This window comes from Xenopus tropicalis, chromosome 4 (assembly GCF_000004195.4).
Source record: "Xenopus tropicalis strain Nigerian chromosome 4, UCB_Xtro_10.0, whole genome shotgun sequence".
Lineage (NCBI taxonomy): Eukaryota > Metazoa > Chordata > Amphibia > Anura > Pipidae > Xenopus > Xenopus tropicalis.
Window position 1 is genome coordinate 85683281 of NC_030680.2, and position 22033 is coordinate 85705313.

The window sequence follows — 22033 nt, forward strand, 5'->3', positions numbered from 1 at the left end:
GCACCAAAGATACATGCAGTGCATGCAAGGCAGAAACATCATTATAAATTAGTCAGTGCAAGTAAACACTTAATTCCTAAAGGGTTTAATACTCAGTTGGGATGAGGTTCCTGCCCTAAAGAGCTTACAATCTATTAGGTGGAACCTTACTCAAAGTTCCATATGTATCATTTTAATTTCTATATATGATGGCATTAATATATATTCTTTTCAATTTTTTTCAATTAGTCTAATCCATAAAAAAATGCCTTAAATGTACAGAAGGAATATTGATCCCTTGCAATATATTGCATTTAAATGCTTAATTAGATAAATCTAACGGCTGACAACAGTGACATCTAGTGGTTAAGTGAAGCTTATTACACGTAGAATTTATTCTTTTCCCCCCCAAATACCATATATAGTATTTGCATATGTTTAATACAAATTGAGAGAATAATCTATACAAATTGCAAATCTATACAAATACACATGGAACTAACTTTCTTTTGACGTCAAATCATGCACATGACTACCACTCAATGCAACGGCACACAATGCAAAGGCTACAATCTTGTACCCCGCCCCCCTCCTCTGTGCTTCTACCACACCATAAAATGACACACTGAATAACACAGTTAAAGAACATGTGGTGCCCATGTGGTGTCTGGTGTTTTGAAATATGCAGGGACTAGCATGGAAAAACACTGGCAAAAGTATTGTCCAAATGAATGGCATCATATGTAATGTACTCCTTCTGCATATGTCCAGCAACCCCTCACCCCAACACATAGATATATCACAGTATGGCTTACTACCATTTTGGATTATCTGACCCCAAATATCCACATAACACACCTCACCACATAAAACACAGATCAAACTATGTAATTAAAAGTTCTGTGGAAAGGACCAGACTCACTGGCTGCCAAAGTCTTAATAAGTTGACAAAACAGAGTATAAGGAAGAGTATAAGGTTAAAAAAATACACTCTACTGACTCTAAGCTTAGACACATTCTTTTCTTTGCAGATTGTCTACACTTGCTTATTCTGCTACTATATCATGTGACTTTTTAAAGTCATGGCAATTATGGTACCATGCCACCATTAGCTAATATGAAGGACTTTTGCAAGTAGCAACACTGGACCTCAAAGAGAGGAACTCACCAAAAGGTTTGCATGTGGGATGTGGGTTTTCAAGGGCAGCATAACACTGATACAGTAAATTGGGCCCTTTTCAATGTATGTTTTGGCTATGTTGCCAATTGGACTCCAAACTTAGTCCAATGCTGTCTGCATTCAATTGGGTTGTTAGGCCTTTTAAAAAAAGAGCATTAACTTTGGTGCAAACTACTTAAAGCAGAAGACTGGGTGACTGGGTGAGGGGGAGTTAAATTAGGATTACTTTCCCAATAATTGTGTGAAATGGCATGTCTGCATTGTATGTAGTTTTAGGATGGTGTGTACTTTATATAATAGTAGATTGGTATAATAAAACGTCATTAAACATGTTTTTTGTAATAGAGACCTCCGTTCCTTTTTCTAAATTTTTTTTTCTTAAGCCTGCCACTAGTGTACACAGGACCTTATATGATACGTGAAAGAAGTCATCCAAAGTAACAAGTGTGCAATTCCACTTCTATTTATTCTAAATTAACACTAGTCAAAAAGAGTGCAGGTGTTAGACAGAACAATTTAAAAAGAAGAAAATTACACTGCTATTACCATCGCTGTCTTCTTCAGCTTTCATTTCCAATGGGTGAGAATCAGAAGATTCTTTGTATGGAGGGGGCAGCTTCATTGGTGGGGGACCTCCAGAGAAAGGAACAGGAGACACAGTCTGAGAAGAAAAGACAAAGTAATCATTTGCAGATGCTTAATCGAGCTGGTATAATATAATGGCATTGTTTCCATATTTCAAGTGCCTACTGAGGGAATAAATTAAAGTCAAAGATTGGGTCATACAAACATAAATGATAAATACTGTATTTGAAAAAATGAGCTGCAGGGTAATATGTGAAAAACTGAAACATTTAAAACAAGTCTTTAAATAAAATTAGAATAAGGAATTAAAGAAAGAAAACATGTAAATGCAAATGACCCTTACCACAAACTGAGGGGAGCTACACCGTTGGCAAATATAACTGAAATACATAGCGGGAGAATGAAAGGACTGGATTTGCTACATTAAGCAGATAAAGACCTGAAAGCCCCAGCACAGAACAAGAGATGCGCATAAGCATTTAGAAAATTTTCTTTGGTTTTATATTCCCTGTGAACATAAATTTGCTATTAAAGTTATATTTGGAACAAAATGAAACACTTTTATTTAATTAAGCTCTAGCTTTCATAAAAACTAACAACAAAATGCACTTAAGGGGAATAATAGTACGAAAGGCATAAAGTGCATGTCTGCACAAGCATAATACATGCACATAAACATATGGTTCTTGGTTCCTGGAGTGAAAAATGTAGTGCCTGGGTATAAAATACGACATTTCTAGGCATATTATTTATAGGTTTTAGTTGTCCTTTAAAGGAACAGTTCCACTCCCAAACATGAATGCACTTTGTCATTAGAAGACCTCTAAAGAAGGAGAATCATAGAAATGTGCATTGCACTGTTCAAAGTAAAGTCTTGCTTTCAAAAAAGCACCTGTTGTCAAAAAATTCAAAATCATTAAACATTTTGTTTTGTTGAAGTGCCACTATTATTTGCTGTCCTTGATATTTTTATAACTATGGTTACATGAATGGAATTTAGATAGAATGATGCTTATATATGTATGCAACTTTCTTATGAGCTAAGCCAGGCCCTAGCTTAAGGATGGGTCTTATAGGGAAACTTTACCCTAAATTTTAAGTCTAGAAACGCTGCCTTAGGGTTGCCAAACGAGCAAATCTTTCTACCGATTTGCCCACCTAAGATGGGCAATATTGGGCTAATTTGATCATGTGGCCCTAGGACCAAACAACTAAATTACAACAACAGGAAAAGGAGATATTTTAGTGAGGATTGCATCGAAGAGCCAATGCGGCCCTCAATCCAGAAGAAAAATAAAGCCTGTACGCCGATAGCCTGGGGAGGGCCCCATCCATGTGCACATATGATGAATCATTCTGAAGAACCTGAATCAGCAGCTTAAATCTGTCTGTGTATAGCCACCTTTAGGGGCAAATATATTGAAATCTGAGATTAGAGCTCACCACAGAAAAATTCACCCAATTATTGGGTAGATAAAAATTGAGTGTATTTTGCTACAAACTTTTAGTACAAAAGTATTAATATATAAGGTGCACATCCCAGTCAAGCTACACTCATTTATGCCAACAGATGTTATCAACACACTAAACTTTCTGTTTTAAAAGAACAGTAACACCAAAAAATTAAAGTGTATCAAAATAATGAATATATTATGTACTGTTGCCCTGCACTGGTAAAAGTTGTTTTCTTCTGAAACACTAATTATATATATATATATATATATATATATATATATATATATATATATATATATATAAACACAGTTGTTGTGTAGCTGTGGGAGTAGCCATTCAAATTGAAAAAAGGAGACAGGGCAAAGGTTACATAGCAGTGAACAGATACCTTGCATAAACTCCCCTTGTATTCTACAGAGCTTATCTGTTATCTTCTTATGTAACCTGTGCCTTTTCTCCTTTTCTACATCTTGAACAGCTGCCCCATGGCTACACAGCAGCTTATTTATATCAACTATAATAATGACAAAGTTTACCAGTGTAGGACAACAGTACATTATATTTAAAACACATTTTTATTTTTTGGTGTTACTGTTCCTTTAAAGTCAGGATGTGACTTCAGCAGATTTGTTTTACCTCCAATAAAGATGAATTATATATTAATTGGGATCAAGTACAAGATACTGTCTTATTATCATTTTTTAAAAAAATTGAATTATTTGATTAATAGAAGATTTCTATTAATCAGCCTTCCTGTAATTTTAAGATTTCTGGATATTGTATTTCCAGGTAACAGATGCAATACCTAAACAAACACGTCCCTACTGCACAGTGCCATTTATCAGTCCAAAAGTATAGCCACTCCCTATACCTTGGTTCATTCTTCAACCAAGATGACAACCAACTCTCAATAAAGAACACTGAAACAAAGTCCTCTATTTATTTTATTTGTTACTTCTCCCTAAATAAGTCTCTCTGGGATATGGCAGCAAAGCTGCTGTGTTGCAAAATTCTTCAGTGAATCATTTAATAAGCCCTCAGACTGCACCTTATACAAAAAATTTGGGACTCAGCAACCATTTCAGAATTTTGTAATTCTATCCTGTGGACTGTGATATAAGCCTAGCAAACAACTGCAAGTTTTGCCGTTATCTGTCTGGCAGAATTTGATATCCAGAAAAATATCCTAATGACCTAGAAAGATAAAAAAAAAAAAAAAGATTCCCCACTAGATATGCTTGTAGCTATGCAAGTTACATTTTTCACCACAAGGTTATTATAATAACATAATTTAATCAAAGATTCCAGAGTGCATATTTGCTTCAAGTTTTGTTTGTTTGGCCCAACAGCACTGTCTATTCTTCATTCTTTTGGAAAAGTCTGCTCTCACTGCTTATGAGAGTGCTGGCATATATATAACTAGACAGATTCACTTCAAAGCAGAAAATTAATATCACTTTAGGAAGAAACTGCTGAGATAGGCTCAGTACTTATTCTTTCCCCGTAGGATAATACTTGCAATTCACAGACCTGAAATAAGATTTAAAAGCAAGGAAGGAACGAAAACAAGTTAAAGGGGTGAATGATATATTCTGCATTCTGACATGACTGACAATTCAGATGAGATAAGAACATTTATTAAAATGCGGCTTTGCTAAACCATCTCCATGTTTATCCATGTTTTAACAAAGAAACAGAGTTGCTAAACTACTACATTAAAGGAAAACTATACCCCTGAACAATGTAGGTCTCTATAAAATATATCACATAAACAAGCTCATATGTAAAACCCTGCTTCATCTAAATAAACCATTTTCATAAAAATATACTTTATTAGTAGTATGTGACATTAGGTTATCCTAAATTGCCATTTTGAAAATTAAGGGCCGCCTCCTAGGATCATCCGATTCATAGTGCACACAAACAAACCAAGGACACACATACATGTTAGGTCACTTCAGCCAATTAATGGACAAAGTTTTGTCTTTTATTCCCACTTCTTCTTCTTACAGTTAGCTGCATAATTTCCTGTCAGGTGATCTCTGAGGGAGCACAAAGACCATCACAAAATGGTGGCTCAAGATAAAAGATGTACAAGGGTAATACAGGTATAGGACCTGTTATCCAGCATGCTTGGGACCAAGGGTATTCCGTATAAGGGGTCTCCATACCTTAAGTCTAATAAAAAAATCAATAAAACATTAATTAAACCCAACAGGATTGTTTTGCATCCAATAAGGATTATTTATATTATTAGTTGGGATTAGTTACAAGGTACTGTTTTATTACTTCAGAGAAAAGATAAAATCAGTTTAAAATTCTGAATTATTTGATTAAAATGGAGTCTATGGAAGATGGGCTTTCCGTAATTCAGAGCTTTCTGGGTAACAGGTTTCTGGATAAGGGATTCCATACCTGTACTTATATACTGTGGGACTCCTGTAGGTAGAATATGGTAAGTAATTTTCAGTGATACTGCCCGCAGTATATAAAAATAAACACCAGCATCACTTAAAGATAACAAATCATTATCTTTAATTTGGGGAAATGTCCATGTATGTCTGCATTATAAGGTTGAGCAAAACCTAAATTTGGAACATAAAATATTCTTTAGACTTTACCCCAGGTTCTCCATATAAATTATGATTTTACAATGAAAAATAATGTTTTTTGCACCTAAGATGTAAATACAGAATAGTTGTTAATAGTTTAAATACTATACTGGATCCCTGGTGAAAAACATTTTGTTTAGAAGAAAGCCTATTTTTTTGTTTTCTTTGCGTTGGGGAGGGTTTACTTTTGACATACAGCGCAGAGGTCTGGAAACCGAAATGTGAAAAGAGAAATACAAAGGGAACCAGAACAGAAAAGAGTGACTAATTTCTAATAAATAAACAAATGTGCTAACTAGTGAATCACATGCAATCAAGATGACTAATTACAGATGATAATTACTGAATATTGTGTACCTTTGCTGAATATCAATGCTACACTTTGGGAAATAACTTAATTGAATAAGGCCTTGTTTACTTAAAAGTAAACACCATCTGGAGACGCTTCCTAAATGCTTAGCTGCAAAGATGAATAGATATGAGTGATTTTATTGTATAATTAAGGTCTGCTAACTGTCTTAATCATTAGGGCTATTACTAAAATAGCTGAAATCTGAAGATAAACATGCATTGGCAATACGAAAATGTGCCTTAAATACAGTAAATTACTCATGAATTCAAGTATTAACATTGCTTTTTAGCATCCGTCCTTAGCGGCTGATAATAGAATTACAGGTGTTCTTGTTTAAGTGCTGTTTTCAATCAGTAGGCTAGATAACTTTAAAAAGGCCTGCATGCCTAAAAACAGTTTCACAATCACACAACCAGTTGGCAACAAATTAAAATTAATTTTATGCAAATCTACTACATATTCATTGCAACTCTATAACAATACAATGTTTGCAGAAACACCCACAATCTAAAATCATGTTCTTAATAGAGGATTTGCCAGCCTTTCTTATCTCTCAGCTATTATCACCTAACTAGGATACCTTACAAAACTAAAGCTGGCCATACACTCACAAAACAGAGTATTGTACGATTTTAGGACTGTGTGTGGGCTCCAAATTATCGTCCCATCGGCCATTTAGTCAATCGGACAGGTTAAAACTAAAACATCTACACATGTATTGTGTATCTGACATGCATTTCCAGTAAGTCACTTTAGTACGACTGGTGTCTGCCAACTATTTTATGTTCATCCTCCAATTTGTTATTTTTAGGACTTTATCCTACGATTTCAATCTGAGCGTTAGTTCTATATTGTTGCATTTAAATGTACGATTAGAAGACTAAAATCTGACCGTGTATGACCAACTTTAATCTGGATGAAAGATCCACTCATTTAGCAAGGTCGACAAACAAGCATATCTTTCCCTAATATGCTCTCCACGAGGTGCCTGATATCACCTTTCCTTCATGTGGCCAAACAATCTGATCACATTGGTGAGATGCAGGCCATTAGGGTGAGGACCACATAGAGGAGTCAACATGTTCCTAACCCCAATGGGATTTTAAACCTGCCTAATCGACATCCAACCAATTTTCGTCTAGATACAGGTCAGGCAGGCCCAACTGAAGGCCAAAATAAAGTTGCAGCTTTTATCGGCCCATGTATGGCAACCTCGATGCTTTGAGGAGATTCATAAGCAAGGAACACACTGCAATTAGGCCAGACAGTGCACACAGATAAGGAGAACAACATTGTTAATTAGAACAAACTAGGTCTCAGATATGATTAATGTCAAAAGGTCAAAAGTACCCAAAGACAGGAATAAAGTCTGCACTTTCCAGAAGTAAAGTTCAATCATGAAGATGCAAGATGTACCAGATTCAAGTTATTGGTAATAAAAAGTTATAATTTGATAAGCCTAAGATGCCTGATCCTGTATTTTAGATGGGGAATTACTTTGTCTTGGATGAAAATTTGCTTTGGAGAAAAAAAATAGAATTGTATAAAGCTGTGCTAAAATGCAGTGTTTAACACTTTGATCGTGTTTTACTACTAAAGTGTTAGTGCCAAACTGAACAATGTAAGAAGCACCAATGAAATGTTGAGCTTACCTTAACAGTTGAGTCTGTACTTGCTTTGTCATATTTTGATGTCTTTGTATTTCCAGCTGTCATTAACTGAAAAAGGCAGAGGAAATCAATTTGTGGTTTTAGAAACATAATACCCTGAAGTCCTAATTTATGGAAAAGTTGCCAAAATAGTTAGAAGACCCACCAGTACCTGTATCTGTGTCAGCTGAGACAAATACTCCAGAAGACAACAGGAAGCACATGAATTATATTCTGTCTACCCATTAAGCCTTCTGGGGATAGCAGCAGTGATATCCTAGGGCTCCACTAGTCCCCTCACCCCCTTTAACTGCTGACACAGCTTCCCATTTGCTGTTGTCAGCAATTTAAGTTTGCTCTGCCAGAAATCAGGGGGATCAAATAACCTGATATTTATAAGTAAGAGGGATATACATAAGAGAATTTAGTTCTTAAAATAATCTCTGTGTATACATATATTTGGCATGCTTACCCTTGGTGTAGGAGATAAACTCTGAATAATAAAAACCACTGGATTTCCTGAATTTTTGATAGCATTGACTGCTTCCTCATGTGTGGCATTCTTCAAGTCTACACCAGATACCTAAGAAAAAAGGCAAATTAAAGGGTAAATTTCACCCTAAGAAATAGTTCCAAATAGTTTTTTATTTGTGTTTGTCAAGCAAAATAAACTTGTAACACTGTATAAGTAATATAAACCTTGTTCCCTTCAGTTTTGGAATTACAAAATTACAGCAAGAAGGTGGGTGCCATTTTCTGGGCACTGTTTTTAAGGCAAGTTTTGTTTATACCAAAATCTTGTTTATATGCCAGAATGGGGGGATCTGATTCCCATGCACAGGCTTCACAACCTGGGGGTGGAAGTGAGTGCTGAATGGAAAGTAAAAGTAATTTTTTGCCCAGCCTCTATGCCTAAGACATAACTGACAGCTGGTATTTTTAAACGCCTTTAAAATGGATATGGATGTGTTAATTAAAAAAAAAAAGAAAGGGACATTTGTTATACAATTTTTTAGGCGTGGGTGACAGGTCCCCTTTAAGTTTAAAAAAATGCAGTGTGCCTATAAAAAAATATTTTATATACAAAATAAGCCCATTAACCCTTTTACTGCCAGCCATTTTGGTCAAAGCGGAACTTGTATTGCCAGACAGTTTTTGAACATTTTGCACTGTTTCACTTTAGGGGCCTTTCCTCGGGGGGACTTTTAGTTTACCAAGGAAAACAATATATCGTTTTTTTCAGAACAACCTAAGCTTTCAAAATATGGTAGAATTTTTGTGTAATTCCAATTCTGTAACAAGATATAGGCTTCTAAATGTCTAAAAATGCAAAAAAAATCAAATTTTCCATAATATAATCACACATACTAGAAACAAAAATTATTTTATGCACGAATATACAACTGATTTGTAAAGTCCCATGTCTCCTGAACGTGCCAATACCAAATATATATAGTTTTATGGAGATTTCTCACTTGTATAGGTCAAAAACTCCCAGCAGTACACTACCAAATTCCCAAAGCACTGCTCCAAAAAAACTGCATACTTTGGATTTCAAGGCCAAAATTCCACTAACAGAAGGTTTATCCCAGAAAATTGTACATTTTTGGAAAGAACAGATTCTGGGGAATACAGAATAGGCACAACTGTCTGTCTACTCCAAACTATCAAGTCGCAATGCTTTCCTAAAGTTATTGGTTTTTATCAAAATTTGTGATTTTTTTTAAAAATCGCTTCAAAGCTTCCAGTCTATAGTATCTTATCTCCTACAGGTCATAAAGTAACCAAATAAAACACCCTAAATATGAATGCCTGGGGTCCACTGAACAGTTTGATGCCCAATATGTATAGGTTTACCTAAGTATGTGGCATGTAGGGGCCCCAATGTGAACATACCCCATATGAACTGTCATTTCTGTCATTTCAGCTTCTGCAAAATCAACACATTTACATCATTATATGTGGGATAAAGCTAGTAAAAAGTATGCTCACCCCAGAAAGTCATATATTTTTGGAAAGTACACATTCCCCCGAATCTAAAATGGGTACCCATGTCTTTCTACTCCAAAGTACCAAGCCGCACAGCTTTTCTAAAGTTAGCAATTTTGATGACATTTCCAAAAATCCCCTCAAAGCTTCCACTTTGAAGCATCTTATCTCCCACATAGCATTAGGTACCAAGATAAAACACCCTGAATTTGAACGCCAGGGGTCCACTGAACAGTTTGATGCCCAATATGTATAGGTTTACCTAAGTATGTGGCATGTAGGGGCCCCAATGTGAACATACCCCATATGAACTGTCATTTCTGTCATTTCAGCTTCTGCAAAATCAACACATTTACATCATTATATGTGGGATGAAGCTAGTAAAAAGTACGCTCACCCCAGAAAGTCATATCTTTTTGGAAAGTACACATTCCCCCGAATCTAAAATGGGTACCCATGTCTTTCTACTCCAAAGTACCAAGCCGCACAGCTTTTCTAAAGTTAGCAATTTTGATGACATTTCCAAAAATCCCCTCAAAGCTTCCACTTTGAAGCATCTTATCTCCCACATAGCATTAGGTACCAAGATAAAACACCCTGAATTTGAACGCCAGGGGTCCACTGAACAGTTTGATGCCCAATATGTATAGGTTTACCTAAGTATGTGGCATGTAGGGGCCCCAATGTGAACATACCCCATATGAACTGTCATTTCTGTCATTTCAGCTTCTGCAAAATCAACACATTTACATCATTATATGTGGGATAAAGCTAGTAAAAAGTATGCTCACCCCAGAAAGTCATATATTTTTGGAAAGTACACATTCCCCCGAATCTAAAATGGGTACCCATGTCTTTCTACTCCAAAGTACCAAGCCGCACAGCTTTTCTAAAGTTAGCAATTTTTATGACATTTCCAAAAATCCCCTCAAAGCTTCCACTTTGCAGCATCTTATCTCCCACATAGCATTAGGTACCAAGATAAAACACCCTGAATTTGAACGCCAGGGGTCCACTGAACAGTTTGATGCCCAATATGTATAGGTTTACCTAAGTATGTGGCATGTAGGGGCCCCAATGTGAACATACCCCCATATATACTGTCATTTCTGTCATTTCAGCTCATGCAAAATCAACACATTTACATCATTATATGTGGGATAAAGCTACAAAAAAGTACGCTCACCCCAGAAAGTCATATATTTTTGGAAAGTACACATTCCCCCGAATCTAAAATGGGTACCCATGTCTTTCTACTCCAAAGTACCAAGCCGCACAGCTTTTCTAAAGTTAGCAATTTTGATGACATTTCCAAAAATCCCCTCAAAGCTTCCACTTTGCAGCATCTTATCTCCCACATAGTGTTAGGTACCAAGATAAAACACCCTAAATTTGAACGCCAGGGGTCCACTGAACAGTTTGATGCCCAATATGTATAGGTTTACCTAAGTATGTGGCATGTAGGGGCCCCAATGGGAACATACCCCCATATGATCTATCATTTCAGCTCCTGCAAAATCAACACATTTACATCCTTTATGTGGGATAATGCTACAAAAAAGTACATTCACCCCAGAAAGCCATATATTTTTGGAAAATACACATCCCCCCGAATCTATAATGGGTAAATATTTCTTATTGCTACAAAGTACCAAGCTGTAAAGCTTTCCTAAGTTTGCAGATTTATATGACATTTCGAAAATCGCATAAAAATGTTGCAATTTGCCGCATTTATCTCTCACAATTTCTTGATAAAGATCAGATAAAGACAAATCACCCCAAAAAGGAACACCAGAGGTCTACTGAACAGTTTGATGCCCAATATGCATAGATATACCAAAGTCTGCGGTATGTACTGAACCCTAAATGAAAATAGCGCATAAGGATTTCTCGCCTGCCAGCTCAGCTTTTGCATACAGAGCCCCCTGTCAGTGTATTATGTGCCAAAACTTCCCCTAACCATAAAGTGACCCCCACAAAACCATATATTTTTGGAAAGTACACATTCTGACAAATCCAACAAGGGCAAAGAGTCCTTTCTACACCAAAGTACCAATCTGCAGAGCTTTCCTAAAGTTATTGGTTTTTATGACATTTCAGAAAATCGCCTAAAAATGTTGCAATTTGTCGCATTTATCTCACACAATTTCTTGCGTACAAAGGCAAGTCACCCCAAATAGGAACACCAGAGGCCTACTGAACAGTTTGATGCCCAATATGCATAGATATACCAAAGTCTGCGGTATGTACTGAACCCTAAATGAAAATAGCGCATAAGGATTTCTCGCCTGCCAGCTCAGCTTTTGCACACAGAGCCCCCTGTCAGTGTATTATGTGCCAAAACTTCCCCTAACTATACAGATCCCCCACAAAACCATATATTTTTGGAAAGTACACATTCTGACAAATCCAACAAGGGTAAAGAGTCCTTTCTACACCAAAGTACCAATCTGCAGAGCTTTCCTAAAGTTATTGGTTTTTATGACATTTCAGAAAATCGCCTAAAAATGTTGCAATTTGCCGCATTTATCTCACACAATTTCTTGCGTACAAAGGCAAGTCACCCCAAATAGGAACACCAGAGGCCTACTGAACAGTTTGATGCCCAATATGCATAGATATACCAAAGTCTGCAGTATGTACTGAACCCTAAATGAAAATAGCGCATAAGGATTTCTCGCCTGCCAGCTCAGCTTTTGCACACAGAGCCCCCTGTCAGTGTATTATGTGCCAAAACTTCCCCTAACTATACAGTGACCCCCACAAAACCATATATTTTTGGAAAGTACACATTCTGACAAATCCAACAAGGGTAAAGAGTCCTTTCTACACCAAAGTACCAAGCCGCAAAGCTTTCCTAAAGTTATCGGTTTTTATGACATTTCAGAAAATCGCCTAAAAATGTTGCAATTTGCCGCATTTATCTCACACAATTTCTTGCGTACAAAGGCAAGTCACCCCAAATAGGAACACCAGAGGCCTACTGAACAGTTTGATGCCCAATATGCATAGATATACCAAAGTCTGCGGTATGTACTGAACCCTAAATGAAAATAGCGCATAAGGATTTCTCGCCTGCCAACTCAGCTTTTGCACACAGAGCCCCCTGTCAGTGTATTATGTGCAGTAACCCCCCCTAACTATACAGTGACCCCCAGAAAACCATATATTTTTGGAAAGTACACATTCTGATGAATTCAAAATAGGTAAAGTTATTTTTGTACACCAAAGTTACACCTGGCAAAGCTACGCTAAAAACAGATCAGGAACACTTATACAGGGATAAAATGTGATAAAACCACAAAAATTGTGCAAATCAGTGAAACAACAAAATAAGTTACATGACAGTGTAATTAATGGCCAGAATATCTGATCCAATAGTTACGCTGTCAAAATAAACAGTTTTTAGGTAAAAGAAAATAAAAACAAAGTGGTAAAATGAAAAAAAAAAAAAAAAAAAGCAAAACAAAAAAAAACCAAAGTGTTTGTGTATACATGTGTGTACATGTGTAAAAGTTGTGTGATAGTGTGTAAGTGTGTATATGAGTGTAAATAAGCGTATAAAAGTGTGAAAAATGAAAAAAAAAAAAAATGCTAAAATGTGTGCTGTAAGTGTGTGTAAATGTATGTAAGTGTGTATAAATGTATGTAAATGTGTGTATAAGTGTGTAAAAGTGTGTAAATGCAATAAAAAAAAAACTCCTTACCTGTTCCTGAAGACCGATCGCCTCCTTCCTCATTTGGGCCGGCGCTGGGGGAGAGAGAGGAAGCAGGAAGCAGCAGACGCGATGCGATCGCGTCTGCTGCTTCCTGGAGGGTCCTGCGAGCGATCGGCTCGCAGGACCCTGATGACAGCCCCCCTGGCACATTGCCCAGGGGGGCTGTCATTGTTAGAAGCCCTCTGCAGTGGCGGCGCATGCCGCCGCTGCAGAGGGCAGCGCTTAAACGCCAACGACGTATGAGACACGTCGTTGGCGTTTAAGCCCTTTTACTGCCAGCACGTATGCCATACGTGCTTGGCAGTAAAAGAGTTAAGGATTATATTTCTTAAAAACAACAAAAAAGAAAGAAGATATCTTCCCTGCGAATGACACCAGTTGAAAAACATACTATTCTGCTTTTTCTTCTTCTTAGCGCTCCCCATTTTCTAAAGGCTAATCCACCTAGGGGTACAATGCCAAAACTCTCCACACTTCTTCAGCCTATAGCGAAGCAGGTTGCTTGTGCTTTTCTAAGCGATCCCCCCATCTTTTTGTGGCATTGCTCCGAAAACCCCAATTTTCCCATTGACTTTAACAGGGAAGATTTTCAAACTGCTACCACTCTTCCAGCTTTGAAGCTACACTCCCCAAACTTAAATAACATAATCATGGGGTCACCCCGAATGAAACAACAGCATTTGTTGGGAGGAGCCAATCAAATTTCACCAATTGACTTTAATGGGGAAATTGAAACTGCTGCTGCTACTCTTACAGCTTTGAGGCTACACTCACTATGTTGAATCACATAGTCAAGGGGTCACCCTGAATTAAAATATGATATTTGTAGATCCACCCACTTTTGGGCATCCAACAAACAGCCATTCAGATTTTTGACCTTTTGACTTTCAGTGGAGGAAATTCAACCCGCTGCCATTCTCACAGTAATAACCTTGTAGAGTTAGGCAACAGGTAAAGGCAGTTCAAGGTTAGAAAATTTGGGAAGAGCCACCAACAGTCAATAAGATTTTACCTATTGACTTTCAATGGGGAAATCCAAGCTGCTGGCATTCTCACAGTATGAACACCAGGATCCCCAAACTCTTACAGTTGGTCACTAGGGGACTGCAATTTTAAGTTTGAAAAAGTGGGCGGAGCAACCAAAAGCTAATCAGATTTCACTTATTGACTTTCAGTGGGGACATATAAATTGCTGTCATTCAGACACTATTAAAACAAGGGTCCCTAAACTTTGCACAGTGTCTTTTGCTATATAACTGTGGTCCAAGGTTAGAAAAACTGGGTGGAGCCAACAACAGCCAGATTTCATTGGTGACTTCATGTATATCAAACCAACATCATGAAGTCAGGTACACTGCAATCTGACGCATTTCGGACAGTTACGGTCCTTGTTATGGTGCTTATGATTAAGGAAAGTAACAGTCCAAAATAAGTCAGGCTGCAATGTGATGTATTTCAATTATATACTGCTGTGGCCTTACTTTTGATATGCGAGTTATTCTGAGGTTAGACTGTCAAGGTTGGGGTTGCATTTCATGTCTAGGACCCTAAGGGTTATGCTTTACCAAGCCTTACAAAAAATCTGAAACCCCTGTATTGCGTGGACTGCCAAAAAAGGAAACTTATCTTAGGTCTGGATTTTCATGACATAAAGGAAAATTTGGAAGAAAATGTGAAAGTAAACAGAAAGAGTTACTAAAGGGCACATTTACAAAAGAGCGAACGTTTGGAGCATTCAGGGCGTCCGCACAACTTTTTCATACGCCGCACGACTTTTTCATACGCTTGCGCGAAAAAAATCAGAAAGGTTTTACCGCTGTTTACAATGGTTTGGTACGAAAATTTCGTGACTTTCGGATCGCCAATACGATATTATCGTGACTAATATGATTTTTTCGTAAGCATTTTTGGGATATTTGCGATCTTTAAAAATTTTCGTTTCCAATCCGAATTTTTCCCATTCGGGATTCGAATTCGTGGATTAGTAAATCTGCCCCTAAGTGTTGCTTTACACTTACTTCAAGTATTTTGTCTCCTGTTTTCAAAGCATTTGTTTTTCCTGCAGGGCTATTCTCCAACACTTGCTTAATAAAGATGCCCTTTAGCTCTTCTCCATTCTTCAGTCGTTTTATAATTGATTGTCCACCAACAATACTAATTCCAAGGGAAACCTGAGGTTCTTTCCAAATTTCAACTCTTGCCAAAGAAATAAAAATGTGAATAACCATTTTCTTCTGCAACAACCTTCATATACTATATCAAAAGCAAACATAATACAATTTAACTTACATGCGTGGGGGACCCCAGTGACTGAAATTTGGAGTTTCTTCTCCTTCTCCTTCTTCTCTCTCAGGCAATTCACTAGGCAAAGAAAACAATGGCAAATACTAATACTGACAATTTAAAAGGGAACTATCAAGAAAATGAAATACAGTACCAGAAAAATGGTGTAAAATCCAGGAAAATGGAAAATCAGGGAAATGCAGTATGTATTATGTATTGTTGGGACCTCAAAAAACAAATGGGTGCAAAATCAGGGAATAAATCAGGGTATGTAAAACTGAGGTTTCTTATGAAAATAAGGAACATTCTAAATCAATCAATTAAAAATTCTGCACTATTTCAGAAATAATGAAGTTACTCTTCAGTATCAGCTTCTCAGCAATCTGTTTCTCTTCATGCAGGAGTCAGAGATTGAGTGACATCTCTAATACATCATAGTCTCCTTGCCTAGACAATATAAAATTGTCTATCAATCCATTGCACAGAGCACTGACAAGGCAGAATTATTTAAAAATATAGACTATGAATATTCATATTAAAAGCATCAAAAATAAGGAGGATTCACAGGCATTCCCCCGTAACCACACACTTGTGTTTTGTGGCAGCCTGCCTCTTACTCAAAAGCTACATGTAGATGCAGAATTGCAGATAACTGTCAATCAAATTCTGACTCAGACTCCTGCATAAAGGGAGAATGAAAAAAAAAACCAGATTGCTAAAATGGGGATAGAAAAGATTATCTTAATTATTTCAGAAACACTAAATAATTTTAATTGATTACATAATATTTAAAAGGTTTCTTATTTACATGAGATGAAACTCATAATAAATTAAAATTTTTGCCATTGTTCCCCTATATGCTAGTGTCAAGTAATCTCACGACTGCTTAGGTCAAAACATATTTGCACGGGTTTTCCAATCAACAGGGGCATTTTGTGTGCATTTCTAGGTGGCTTAGCCCATATACTTACTCACTTTTCTTAGTACTGGACTAACAAGATGCCTTCTAAATAGATAAAGGGAAGAGATTTGAATTTAAAAATTCTAAGAGTGAATAAATGTGAGCATGGAGAGTGAAGAGCGAATGAGGCTTTATGCAGTGCATGGGGAGGCAAGGGAGAACATAAGCAGTGTTTAAACAATTTCCTGCAGTTGCTTTACTGGAATATTTGTTAATAAAAACCACAAAGTCCTCTGTCTACAGTGGTGTTACGGACGTCATGGGTTAGTGAAATTTACTACAGTCATTTGCTACAGTGGTATTACAGATCTTTCACATCTATAATTTTTTTTAAAAAGTTAGCTTGGGGATTTAGATTTAGAGAGTAAAAGTCAGGTCTAGTAACCAGCTGCTTGCTTTCAAACAAAACCAGTAAATTAGACATTCTAAATGAATTATATGGTTTACAACATCAGGTATATGTTGCTTCTTTTTATTACCCCCTTACCAACTTCATTAGTCAAGATCCATTTTACATGATTAACAATCTCTTTACATCTCTCACATAAACATGTTTTGCATTAAGAGCAGAAAATGTTTCAGGCTTTTATAGTGGTACAGGTATGGGACCCTTTACCAGGAAACCCATTATCCAGAAAGCTCTAAATTACAGGAAGGCCATCTCCCAGAGGCTCCATTATAACCATATAATTTAAAATGTTACAAATGATTTCTATTTTCTCTGTAATAAGACAGTATCGTGTACTTGATCCCAGCTAAGTTATAATGAATCCTCATTGGTGGCAAAACTATCCTATTGGGTTTATTTAAGGTTTTAAAATATTTTTAAAGCAGACATGGAGACCCCTATTACGGAATGACCCCTTATCTGGAAGACTCCCGAGCATTCTGGATTATATGTCCCATACCAGTATTACAAAAAATGCTTCAACTGTAGATTTGTAGAGCATTTGATGCCCATGAAATTCAGTTATATCAAAGATGTTTGTGCGCACAAAAATGACTAATGTCATTAAGCCAAACCTTTTGCTACCAACACTGATTAAAACCTATAGCAAAAAAATTAAACTCTATCCAAAGGAGATGAGATCATAAAAATTTGATAGAGGGGAATTAATGGTACTTCCCGTCTCACTACACTATCACAATTTATCATTCCACTATGAAGTGAGATGTACCAAAGCTCATTATATCATAATAAAACTATACGCGTTTTAAAATGATGCTAACAAAAACACAATAACATTTTATGCTCAGCCCTAACAAAAGGGAAATAGATCACTCACTAACGGTTGCTTTCTCTTTTTCCTGGATATTTTATGCCACTTGATCAATATGTTATACTTTCTCTAATAAAATAATGGAAATTTCTTATTTATAACAATATTTTCAACCAATGTCTATGAGTGCCTGTGTGTGTCCATATTATATAATAAGTGATATATAGGGCACAGTCAGTTGACCAGCTAGAAAAATCCTTAAAAAAGGATTCTCTACATACTCCTCTAGCTTCTACCAATGCCCTCCACTCACTATTTCAGACACTAGCCTAAGACTTCCCCAGTAAAAATGCATGGCCCATGACTGAAAAGTAGTGACAGTACCCATCCCTTGTCTACCCTGGCAAACTAACAAATAGCGTGTATATTTCAGGTGGCACTGCCAAACAGGAGAGGGTTGGTATACAAAACAATTTTTAATTCAGATTGAAAGATAATAACGTACTTAGAGGCACCCAGCTGATTACGCTGGGTTTTCTGGTGTATGATCCTAGTATAATCTTCCATCATTTCACGGTCTTTCTGTTGAGCAATTGCATCCGGATCGAATACTATCCCAGGTTCTTTAAGGCTGTAAACCGTACCTAAAATTCAGGTATAATATGTTAACAGCAGAGAACATTTCCAATCTTTGAGTATCCTTGTGGTTGACAATTCTAGGTCTGCTGTTTAAACTGGCACCTTGTGGGTACAGTCACATGGTCTAAACTGCTCAATTATTAATGTTTTTCAGCATTTGCATTGTCTGTTTTATGCAATGCCATTTCTCACTGTGTTTAACCAAACAGCTATTTTCACTGTACAGGTATGGGACCTGTTATCCAGAATACTCAGGACCTGGGGTGTTCCGGATAAGGGATCTTAATTAATTAATTATATCGTAGTTAGGATCAAGTACAAGGTACTGTTTTATAATTACAGAGAAAAAGGAAATATTTTTAAAAATTAGAATTATTTTTTTTATAATGGAGTCTATGGGAGATGGCCTTTCCGTAATTTAGAACTTTCTGGATAACGGGTTTCCGGATAAGGGATCCCATAACCTGTACTTGATGAATTTACACCTAAAATACCTTTGCTAAAAATTAGAAAATTAAACAGGACTTCTACAGTTAAAAAATATGCTCCCCTCTCTAAGCAATAGCCATTAAGCAGCTCATTATCAGGGGCTTCTCTGTGAACTGCTAATTAGTTTTATCAGCTTCTCTGAAGTTCTTTGGTACCGGATGTGACAGGAAGTGAAACTGGCTTTATATTCTTGTTTTGTGCTAGAAATAAAAGAAACCATAGATATTTCTTAATTAAAGGAACAGTAACACCAAAAAATGAAAGTGTATAAAAGTAACTAAAATATAATGTGCTGCTGCCCTGCACAGGTAAAAGTTGTGTGTTTACTTCAGAAAGTCTACTATAATTTATATAAATAAGCTGCTATGTAGCCACGGAGGCAGCCATTCAAAGGAGAAAAGGCACAGGCACTTAGCAGATAACAGATAAAACACTATTGTATTCTTCAGAACATAGTTATCTGCTATGTAACCTGTGCCTTTTCTCCTTTTTTCCAGCTTGAATGGCTGCCCCCGTGGCTACACAGCAGCTTATTATATAAATTATAGTAGTGTTACTGTAGCAAACATACCAGTTTTACCAGTGCAGGGCAACAGTGCATCATATTTTTATTACTTTAAAGCTCTTTCATTTTTTGGTGTTACTGTTCCTTTAAAGCAACAGGCAAAAGTATATTCAGCAGATTTTTTCTGACCTTGACAGAGTTCCAACAAAATGCCTTGGCATTTTGTGCCTGCATGTTTTTTGCAATATTCTTACAAACATCAAGCAGTGACAAACAGAGAAAAGCTGTCTATCTTGTTTAATAAGCATCAGGCAACAAAACTCTATATCTCATAAAGAAGTTTCTTGTGTACCATATGAATGCAGATGTGAAAAAATAGGGGAAAGGGGCCTTAGGCATGCACCATTAAGTCTCCACAGCCAGTTGCTCAAGTGGTTATATAAACCTTAAACACAGGGCATATTATATACAGAAGGAATCATACAGACAAAAGCGTTGTGCTTTGGAGGAATTCTAATCCACAAGGTAGAATAGATAAGTTTCTTTTAGTAAAAAATGGCAGAAAACAGAATAGGTAAACAATTTTATAAACTGGCTTGCACAGGAAACACCATATTTATTTCACCTAAAATGTTAGTTTGACAAAATATTATAAAGTGTGTAATGATGCAGCTTTTTTTTTTTACACAGACTATGATATGCCAAAATCTACTTATACAATAAATACTCACCTTGACTCACTCCTGTTTGCAAGTCATCCTGATGACAGAGCATAGTTTCCTGTGTTTCCAGTTTAAACTTCATAGCCCCAGAATCCATATGCTTCAAAAACATATGACATGAAACATTTTAAGTACTTAAAATATAACTCTATGCTATCCAGCCATATAGTACACTGTACTAAAATTCCAAGCCTATATTTTTTTAATACTGCACTTTTTACATGCTCCCGTTTTTTTAATTTAATGCAAATTCAAGAATGGGAGCAGTATAAATAAAGAGTAGGGCATAAAATAAAAAAACTTGACTAATACAGGCCTGTAAAGTAAGTTCAAAAATATTTATTTTGATAACACCATAAGGGTTATTTACAAAGACCATGGGAAGAAGTGTAGATCCCTAACTTTCTCATCATTTAGACACGTAAGTAAGGCGATAGTTAAGGGGACCAGGAATACCCTGCTGCTGAACATGGTTGTATGGCATGGCTGTATTCATCACAGCAGCTACAGTTCTCTGTGCTCCAAAATGGAATGCAGAGACCTAGGCACTTTAGAACCAAAGGAAGATGGCAGGCAAAGAGCAAAAAAAATGGCTAATGGAGGCCATCTTGTGTACTTTGCATAGAGCCTTCTTTGTTGTAATTGACCCCTCATATATTTAATCACGTTTTGTAGTATTCCTATGCTAAAGACAGCGTGAAACAATGTTATAACTATAAATATTTCACAAGCCTAGATTGGAGTTGCTTTTTTAGTGCCTATCAAATGTTTTATGAGGCAATGCCTTAATCTAACAATTTTATTTCTGGCAGGGACTTCTATCCTCGTGTCTTTTTACACTTAGTACAAAACCTTGAATGCAACTGTATATATTATATAAATTTACTTGTGTTCTACTAATGTATTGTCTTACAGCATTGCAGGTAAAAGTATCGCTATATAAATATACATTTTGATTCCATGCTTTATATATTCAGTACATACTATGTCTTCCATCCATGGTTGGCTGTAGCCAGAATCCTTTCCCGGTGGCATTGCTATCCCTTCACACTGCAAAAAGTAATGGTCACTGTCCTCAGAAAAATTTTCTTGTTCAGTGTATTCCTCATCCACAAGCATCTCTCTTTCTCCACCATATCCCTCCAATTCCTGCATTTCCCACGACTCTTGCAAAGAGCCAGTTTTATTGTGTTCTATGTTAAATTGTTTTCCCATATTCAACGATGGTTCATCAACAAGTTCCTCTTGTTCGTCCTGAATGAATACCCCCTCTTTGTATTTCTGTAAAAACAAAAGAACAGACACTGGAGGCACGAATGACAAATTGTAAAATATAATTTATGGTAAACCAATTAAAACCACTGGGATCTGGCATCACTTTTTGAATTCTTTTCCATCCAGTTATTGTGGAATAAAATCTGAAATTAATTCATAATTTGTTAATTAATTCGTCCATTATTTAGACTGAAGTTCAGATTAAGAAAATTATCATAACAGGGCAAAAATTCAACATGTGGTGTATTGGACAGTTTATTTCCCGAATATGCACAAAATTTGTTGCACACATTTTTTATATACTTGAGAGAATGGAGATTGGAGATTTGAGAATCTTTGGAAACAATTTGTTAATGAGGTAAAAAATTATACCTCAACACTAGTTATGTATGATGTTTTAAGGCAAAAATATAAATATT

At 36.4% G+C, this 22033-nt stretch overlaps 1 protein-coding gene across 7 annotated transcripts in view; it reads right to left on the minus strand.

Moving 5' to 3' along the window:
- Positions 1-22033, minus strand: part of patj (PATJ, crumbs cell polarity complex component) — a 114893-nt gene that overhangs the window by 37746 nt on the left and 55114 nt on the right. For all 7 annotated transcript variants that reach the window (XM_012961547.3, XM_031900899.1, XM_012961550.3 and 4 more), the window contains 8 exons: positions 21324-21620; positions 20349-20439; positions 18490-18628; positions 15810-15881; positions 15539-15716; positions 8285-8395; positions 7816-7881; positions 1706-1820 (listed from right to left, as the gene is read on the minus strand). In XM_012961547.3, the coding sequence (XP_012817001.2) occupies positions 1706-1820; positions 7816-7881; positions 8285-8395; positions 15539-15716; positions 15810-15881; positions 18490-18628; positions 20349-20439; positions 21324-21620 (1069 nt within the window). The remainder of the gene's footprint in view (positions 1-1705; positions 1821-7815; positions 7882-8284; positions 8396-15538; positions 15717-15809; positions 15882-18489; positions 18629-20348; positions 20440-21323; positions 21621-22033) is intronic.